Source organism: Harpegnathos saltator, unplaced genomic scaffold, assembly GCF_003227715.2.
Source record: "Harpegnathos saltator strain DR-91 unplaced genomic scaffold, Hsal_v8.6 scaffold61, whole genome shotgun sequence".
NCBI lineage: Eukaryota > Metazoa > Arthropoda > Insecta > Hymenoptera > Formicidae > Harpegnathos > Harpegnathos saltator.
This window is the reverse complement of record NW_020230438.1, coordinates 227,958-236,656: the sequence shown is the minus strand read 5'-3', so window position 1 is coordinate 236,656 and position 8,699 is coordinate 227,958. Positions and strand designations below refer to the sequence as shown.

General features: G+C 45.3%; 1 protein-coding gene across 2 annotated transcripts in view; it reads right to left on the bottom strand.

Moving 5' to 3' along the window:
* Nucleotides 1-8,699, bottom strand: part of Mmp2 (Matrix metalloproteinase 2) — a 146,747-nt gene that overhangs the window by 126,835 nt on the left and 11,213 nt on the right. The window contains exon 1 of one of the 2 annotated variants that reach the window (XM_011140294.3): nt 4,711-5,390. The exons of the other annotated variant lie outside the window; for it this stretch is intronic. Coding sequence (XP_011138596.1) covers nt 4,711-4,815 — 105 coding nt within the window. The 5' untranslated portion in view covers nt 4,816-5,390. Of the gene's footprint in view, nt 1-4,710; nt 5,391-8,699 lie in introns of those variants that run through there. 2 annotated transcript variants of the gene reach the window in all.

Genomic DNA, 8,699 nt, shown 5'->3' with positions numbered 1-8,699 from the left:
AGAGAGAGAGAGAGAGAGAGCGAAAAAAGAATTTACAGTGCGCACGAGAGTACATTTCACCTCACCGCCGCTCCTACAGAGAATGCGAATGCAAACGGATGCAAACCATCACGAACGAGGAATGCAGGAGCAACGTGATACATCGAGCAGATCGGCCGAATCGGCGGAAACGCATTTTGTCTTCTTGTTTTTTTTTTCGCACTGTTGCAACGAGAGATACGATCTCTTCTGCCGAGCATAGAGTGGAAATTACGCGATAGTGCCTCTCGATACTCCTCCTCGTATCCTTCTCTCTCCCCTTCTCGATAGAAATTACACACGACCTCGCCGGCGCCACGGGTCGTAACGACAACCTTTTAGAAAAATTAGACTCGCGATGTCGATCGATCACGTGAATAAAAGTATCGCCGCAAAAAGTATCGTATTGTAGGGAGAATCATGCGCAAAACAGTCGCACAGTGGGACAACTTAAAGTGCACTTTTATGCACTTCAGTGGTATATTTAGCCTCATTTAGACTGACAATCAATGCATAATCGCTGATTGACTGAATGAGTTTCACTGATTCACTTTTACAGAGTATAGTATATATATATATATATATATATATATATCGTATAGGGAAATTCGCGGCGGGTATCGTTATCGTGTCTTGCACGATGCACTGCAACGTGAGCGATTCGCATCAAAAGCGTAAATTCCATCGCCATGGAGCGGTTGCGTATAATTTCGCCTCTAAATTACCACTTTTTATTTAATTCATATGAATTATCTTTTTTGAATCGCAACACTGCACGCCGATCAATGTTATCAGGATGTAAATAATATGTATCACGTATGACAGTGCGATGCGTTGCGAGAGAAATTAAAAATTTTAGCGAACGCGGCAGTCGCGCGAAATTTTGCCGAAATATATTCCGATCTTTCGTGAAATCGAAGGGATAATGTCGCGCCGCGCTTGCCGGAAGTGAACCGAATGGATCACATATTCGACGGCTCGCGAATACATCTTTCACAACTTTCACGGAAGAGGTGCAGTTACTACAAACTACTTTCAAGTAAAAAAGCGTCGTGCCGGCAATGGAACAGAATGTTCTATGAAAAAAAAAAAACCAATCTTAATCTCACAGTTTCCACTTACTTCCTCTCGTACGAATATACGAAATCCGCGCGACTATGTCCCGCTTGGCTCTACATATACTACGTATTTTGGAGCAACCGATGCTATAATCACATAGTGATTATGCATCATTTCCTAAAGTAAAGCATGCACGTAATGTTTCCGGCTGCATTCTGACTTCATACGCACCGTAATCTGTTGTCGAGCTTATTGCAACTGATATGATATGTTAATTAGCGAGATACGTTAATATACGCGTTCGCCGAAAAGACCTGCTGTACGTAACGAACGGAATCATATACTACTCTATATACTTTCTTTCGCGAATGTGTAATTCAGTGTGGTCGACGCGTAATCAGCAGGGTCAATGAATATTTTCAATTTAACGGCCAAACAACATTGTTGTTTACGATAACTGATGCAAGTTATCGAGCAACGAGAAAAAATCTGCGCGGCCAAATCAATAATTACGAAAAAAAAAAAAAAAAAAACCACCATGTGTGTGCGTCAAATTAAACAGAAATATCAAAATTACATGTGTCTATGCTCGAGCTTTAGCGGACAAGAAAATATATTGCCAACGACGCACCGGGCACGACCGCCCGAGAGACAACATAAAATTGCAGCCTTCTTGTTTTTTCAACGCAAAAACGTGCGTTGTACTAAGAGAATATTGAGTTGGTATCTTGCAAAACGCAATTAATCCTGTCTCTACCTACGCCAGCGCCTCAGGTTCATCTGCTACTTCGCTTTTGAAGCACGAACGACTCTATCAAACTGCCTCGCGATCCCAGTCGACGACGAAGCGCGATGGAAAATTCAGTGTTTCGCTCCGATGTCCGGAACGGATAGCACTTGATAATTAATAGATGAATATATATGTACGGTTACACGCGTACAATGAGACACGATCGAATAAATAATACGGATTCGTGAATATATATGTACGAGTGAGTGAGTGAGTGAGTGAGTGAGTGAGTGAGTGAGCGCGCGCACGCGCGCGTGCGGCACGACGACACGACGAAAAAAGTCGTAAAGAACAGAAAGAAAGAAACAATGAAATTGACATTTGTTAAGCGCAGCGAGAGAACATGCTCGATCCCCCGAAGAGTCATTAATGTATCGTACAGTTGTGCATGAAACGAAAACGGGAAAATTAATAGTTAATGCCGCGAAACGCGGTGCATATACACACGGTGAACATTAATTCTCGGCCGGTCAATTTCCCGACGGGGAGTCGTCCTACGTTCGCCGATCGTTGTCGACACCGCTAAATAATTGTATGTAATCGATTGCAAAATGTTCTCTCTCAAACGATCCCCTAGTAATGTACCTACATTATCTTATACTTATAATCGTGAAATACTCATGTATATGTATATGTACATATTTTGCCGCAGCAACGCTTGAGATCAAAGAGATCTTCGGCGTGAAATGAAATGGCGTTCGCCTTTGCGACAAGCTAGGAAAGCAATCCTTTCTTAATATAATATATTGGAGCAATGGATTCGCCGTGACGGTTCGACGAAACCTATGATGGACTGCCTCTGCGGCGGAACCGCAAAGTCCACAGGAAGTTCTAGGGACGCTATCGCGGAATGTCCCACACACACACACACACAGTGTGTGTAACGCGTAACGTTAGTCGACTTTACGAGCTTCAATCTGATATTAAATGTCTTATTAATACGGTCTTATAATGACATACACGCATGCGCGCGCGCGCGCACTATGGGGCAGTCCCACGTTGCGTGCACGTAGTCTTACGAATTAATGTACGATCAATATAGCGGTAGATAAAAGTCTACGTAAGTCCGTCGCGGTCGTATCTGACACGGTGGGGAAAATGCAATTCGGATATTTCAGCTTGTTTCTACCGAGCGATTTAAACGGCTGAGAAATCAAGTGTTTATTTCTCGCGAATCGAATTGTTATTCCATGTGTAAGCGCGATTGAAAACTTGGACATTTATTTCGGCTTAAAATACACCAGGCGCATGTTCGAGCGCACTTTGTTTTAACGGAAATTTAATTGACGCGAGGCGTCAATTAATAGAGCAGCCGACAATATAGAGAGAGATTGAATATATTGAATTTTTGAATATATCGAAAAATCGCCACAAATATGTCATAAGACTTCCGAAAATTCTTGTAAATTTAATTGAAAATTTATATCTATATACGATGGTACACGACGCGCGTAGCAATTGCGATACTGCACTTTCCTCATATAACGCCTCTCTCAAGTAACAGCAATTACTGTTTTAAAGCTATATCCGATTCTCCGACATTAGTACTCTGTCAAGGCTTTGCCTTGATATTACATCTTAACATTCGACCTCCTCAATATATATATATATATATATATATACTCGCGGCATCTACTCGACATCGCGTGATTGAACTGTAATATCGCATCGACCCCCAGCGATTTCGGCACAAGCCCGGATTGCCGGGCGATATTGCCGAGATTCGCTTCAGAAAATTGTCGTTATGCCCGGGCCCGGGCGCTCTCCCGGTGAACTCCAATATCCGCCGCTCCATTATTCTTCGCCACTAAAACACGGACTAAATTGCCCTTTCTCTCGAAAGACCTCTCGTCCTGAGGGACGAGAAGCTAATCCTGCGTCGTAGTCGCGAACGCCGCCGTAACGCCCGCGCGCCGTGATACATTCGCGCGAAATATTCGATTGCAATTCGTGGAAAACGTGGTCAGGTCAGGAATAAGCATCGAAAGCAGAGCTTATGATTAAAGATTCCAGATTTTGAACTCATGAAAATTTTGAAGAGCAAAAATGTTAATCGTCATTCGCATCGTCATTCATTTCAAATATTGTGGCTGTTCAGATCAATACGACATAACAATTGACTCTATGATATGTAAAAATATGTGTAAAAACTCTACTTTAAGTAAGAAACACTGACACTGACACTGTGACACGGTTAGTAATGTGCTCCGCAAAAGAGTATAACCCTCCGTACAATCTCTCTGATGCTATATTATACCTATACATACTTATACACGTAAATATATTTTCTTCAGATATAATATCAACTTACAACGACGCCGAATTCCGGATTCAAAGGAGAATTTTAATTCTACATTAATTCTCAAATTCCGTTAAGCAGAAGAGGCACAAAATTAAACATTTGCTGTGAAATGATTTTTGCAAATGATTATTCAATTCGCCATTTGGAAATGACACGAAACACTTGCAATGCATTCTAAATTTCTAAATTTCAATTTAGATGCAGATATAACAAGTAATATATGTTCACAAACGACAAAATGCACACTATTTTAAATTATTCCGTTTAAATTATTCCAGGATTTAAGCGACCATAATCTCCATGTGTGCGGTAAGATGATAATTTGATTCGAGACTACGAAGCCTCGCGATATTTAAATATCACTAAAATTCCGAAAATTCTGCTAAGAGAAGCAACAACTCGACTCATTCACGACGTTCATCGCGGTCGCCTAAATGGATACTTTATCGCGGATAAGAGTGTACACTTTGTCTCTCAGTTCGCTCTGACCAAGATCTGACCGATATAGACGTAGAAGACGAAGAAGATAATAATTATTTACCATCTGGTCATCCGCGTAGATCGACAATCCCGACGTACCATTGGCAAACACGAAGAGGAGAACGGCGACGGCGATGTGACGCATCATCTTTGCGTAGGGGTGCATCCTCAATTTCCCCAAAGGAACACAGCTGCAACACCAACACTCGCGACAAGTCGTCTCGGCGGCGGCGGCGGCGGCGGCAATAACAACAACAACAACGACGACGGCACGATAACAACAATCGACGACGATCTTTACTTACGGATGAGAGTTTCACAAACGCGCGCAGCGTAAACTTGACAGCGTTAAGCTGTAAGAAGTACGGGAAGCGAAGTACCGTCGAATTGAAATTTTCTGTCTGTTCCGATCGGCTCTGTGCCGGTCTGTGCACGACCGGCACGAACAGCCGAAGCAACGTCGCGGTGAAGATATTTTAAACTGTTGCCGAATCAGCCAGAGTCTGCTCGAGTCGCGAGTCGCCAAATATCATTGACAGGTTCCTCGGTTACTCGCGACGAGTCACCAATCGTGCGACGTCGCGTCTCTTCGCTGGAGCCGGTGCTCGCGAGGCAGCCTACACCGTGTGTCGTCGATGAATGGGACCAGCGCGAGATCACTATGACGCTCAGCGAATCATCATGCTGTACGTAGAGAGATGTACATACACGCGCGCACACCCACACGCACGCACGCACGCACGCACGCACGCACGCGCGCACGCACGCACGCACGCACGCACGCACACACACACACACACACACACACACACACACACACACACACACACACACACACACACACACACGCACGCACGCACGCACGCACACACACGCACACACACACACACGGGGACGTTGTCTACGTCCTCAGCGACCAAGTTCGAGGAGGAACGAGCGTCCGATCGTTTTCCTTCTTCCCCACCGGTACTTCCCCGTATCGTCCCCGTTTCTTCCTTCTTTCGTTTCTACTTTGTCTTCCCCTAGGTTTCGCCCGCGACAACGCGCATTGTTGACGCTTATCAAGACGATGGTTAAGAACATGCGGTTATTTGCTCCTCTTCTTCCTTTCCCTCTTCCTTCTTGCGAATCGACCGACCTTCGTCAACTCGGCTCTCCTGCGCCGCCCGCGGCGATGACGACGACGATTATTACCGGCTTCTTCGTACTTTCCTCCGGATTCGGGCTTTCCAGCGGCTGGCACGTCCATCCGCCGACCTAACGTGTGACAACCGTTGATTAGAGAAAATAAGAGAAAAGAATCACGAGGAAAGAATAATCATTGAGTTGTTAATCCCTGTTGTTAATATCCGAGACGCACAAAATTCGTTTCTCATGTCTTTGTCATTTGACTGTAAGAGAGAATTTTTGCAATTGAAAAATGCATGTTCCCACTTGGGACAGATTTGCGCTTTTGTTTCACTCGTATTTCATAACGGAAGGTTTGATTATCTAGTTTAATGGGGAGAGATGAGCCAATCACGAAACGATAAAGTGTACAAATTACTACAGATTACTACGGTTTCATTGTTGGGCGAAAGGGAGAGGGAGAGGGAGAGGGAGAGGGAAAGAGAGGGAGAGAGAGGGAGAAAGAGGGAGAGAGGGAGAGAGAGAGAGAGAGAGAGAGAGAGAGAGAGAGAGAGAGGAGAGAGAGAGAGAGAGAGAGAGAGAGAGAGAGAGAGAGAGGAGAGAGAGAGAGAGAGAGAGAGAGAGAGAGAGAGGAAGAAGAGAGAGAGAGAGAGAGAGGAAGAAGAGAGAGGCTGCGAATCTCGACATTCACTCTTGCTAGGAACCGTCCGAGGGTAAAGAGTGAGGACAAAAAGTATGCAAACTTTATCGCGCGCCCTTTCGTTCCGAGTACGGTTTCAGAACAACCCCATTCGAGATTCCCGCGCGAAACAGTGCTCTTTTGTATTCGGCACGATGAACGACTGGTGGACTTAATGGCCCCGAAGAGCTGAGAATTTTCGTCACCTTTGAGAAATATAAGAGACAAAGGCAGAGTTGGTCGATCAGCAGAAAGATCGAAAGGTTCTGAATGAATCACCGTAAGTAAGATACACGTGACGCATGTTCGGTAGATTATCGTGCGAGTTGTAAACAGGTTTGCTCAGAATATTCCGAAAGACTATTATTCGTTTCACATATATTAAGAGCGTTCCCAAATTATTATTATGCGCGCGGTCATCAACAATCGCCGAATATCGTAAGCCGAAGCGTGAATTGTGATATCTGTCGTGGATAAATAACACACGATATGACGTGTGGTTTTCGATCGAGCGGTAAAATGTCTTGCTTTCAGTGACAAACGGAACTTATCGACTTGTTAAAACAAAGACTTGCGCTTATATTATTATAAATATAAAGGGCGCGAGAACGCGCGAGGTTGGAAAAGCCGGAAAAGCGAAGCGTCGTCGTCGGAAAAGCAACGACGGACGGGAACGAGGACGAGATAAAGGGAAGCGACCGGAAACCGGAAGGAGATGACACGCGCGGCCGAAAAGAATAAGGATCGTTATCGGCCGGGAACGTGCCAACCGCGCGCGCGCGCGAGCGGGCTGACCTCGTTTCGTCGTGTCTCGATAATCGGCATTCCTCTCGCCTGCGGCCGCGGCCGCATCTCGTTTTCATCTCGTGTCTCTAACAGCAATTGATTCCATACTCGCGAATCAGTGTCCCGATAAGAAACAAACGAGTCTTGCGGACGGTTAACCTGGCATGGCTCATAACCGCGCCGCATTCTTCTCGCACAATTAAGGCTTTAAGCCAGAAACGATACATCGAGTCATTAGGAAACATCATCGAGTCGCGCTGATTCCTCCATGATCGAAGAAATGGAATTTCAACATTTATATAAAGGAGAAATCGAAACTCAAAATCCATTTGTGAGAACTTTGACGCGCAGAAAGCGCGAGAAAGCCTGGCGAATGTAAAAGTAACTTCCACCATCTTTGAGTCGGAATGCTGCGAAAGGTAACTTCCGTGCTGGTTCTGTATGTTCCTCGAAGAAGTTAAACAGGCGCGTATGCGTGCGTGCGTGCGTGCGTGCGTGTGTAGAGTACAGCAAAGGAAACGACAGAGTGCAGGTGCAGGTGTAGGTGTAGGTGTAGGTGCAGGTGCAGGTGCAGGTGCAGGTGCAGGTGCGGGTAGAGTCAGCGTGCAACGCAGCGCTGACTGGGGCTGAACCTCGCTATCGGAAAAAAAAGAAAACATTGACTCTGTCGCGCGAGTCTTTTTCCGCGGCAGAAACACAACAGATAAAAGACGACGGGAGCTGAGGAGAGGAGGACTGGGTCGAAGACCCAGTCGCGGACACATCGCAGTGGCTTACTTTTGTAGCCTGCTTCGATCGCCAGGGAGACTCATATTTTTGGTACCGTGACGCGTCGCGCCGGCGCAACAAATCATCGTGTAAGGACACGTTCGCAAAACGAAGCTCCTGGTCGCGAGGCAGAATAAGCGTTTCCCGAAAAAGAATATCTTAGCCGTTTGCCGAGAGAGAGAGAGAGAGAGAGAGAGAGAGAGAGAGAGAGAGAGAGAGAGAGAGAGAGAGAGAGAGAGAGAGAGAGAGAGAGAGAGAGAGAGAGAGAGAGAGAGAGCTGAGGCGTTGCTCGCGATTCTGATTTCTCCTCAAATTCGGGATTCTCAGTTTAGTTCTCTCTACCTATCTCCGCGCAGTAAACAAACGCAATATTTCACGCGAGTCACTACTAATATCGGAACGAAATTCGAAAAATAATCTACTCTAATTTTAATCAGATATGGCGTTAATCCACATTCTGTACAGCAAGGAATATAATAAAGGACAAGATTGCAAGATTCGAAGGATGTATAGCAGGATTGACGTATATTGAGAGGAACAAACGCGAGACTAGTTGCGAGAAAACCACATCAGCGGAAATGACGGTATTTAGCTTGAAACGGTTCTCCATATCCACTGCTACCTACGTGAGAGCGGATGGCTCCCCGAGCCGGTAATTTAATAATAACAATCGCAGAAGCGCGCGATAA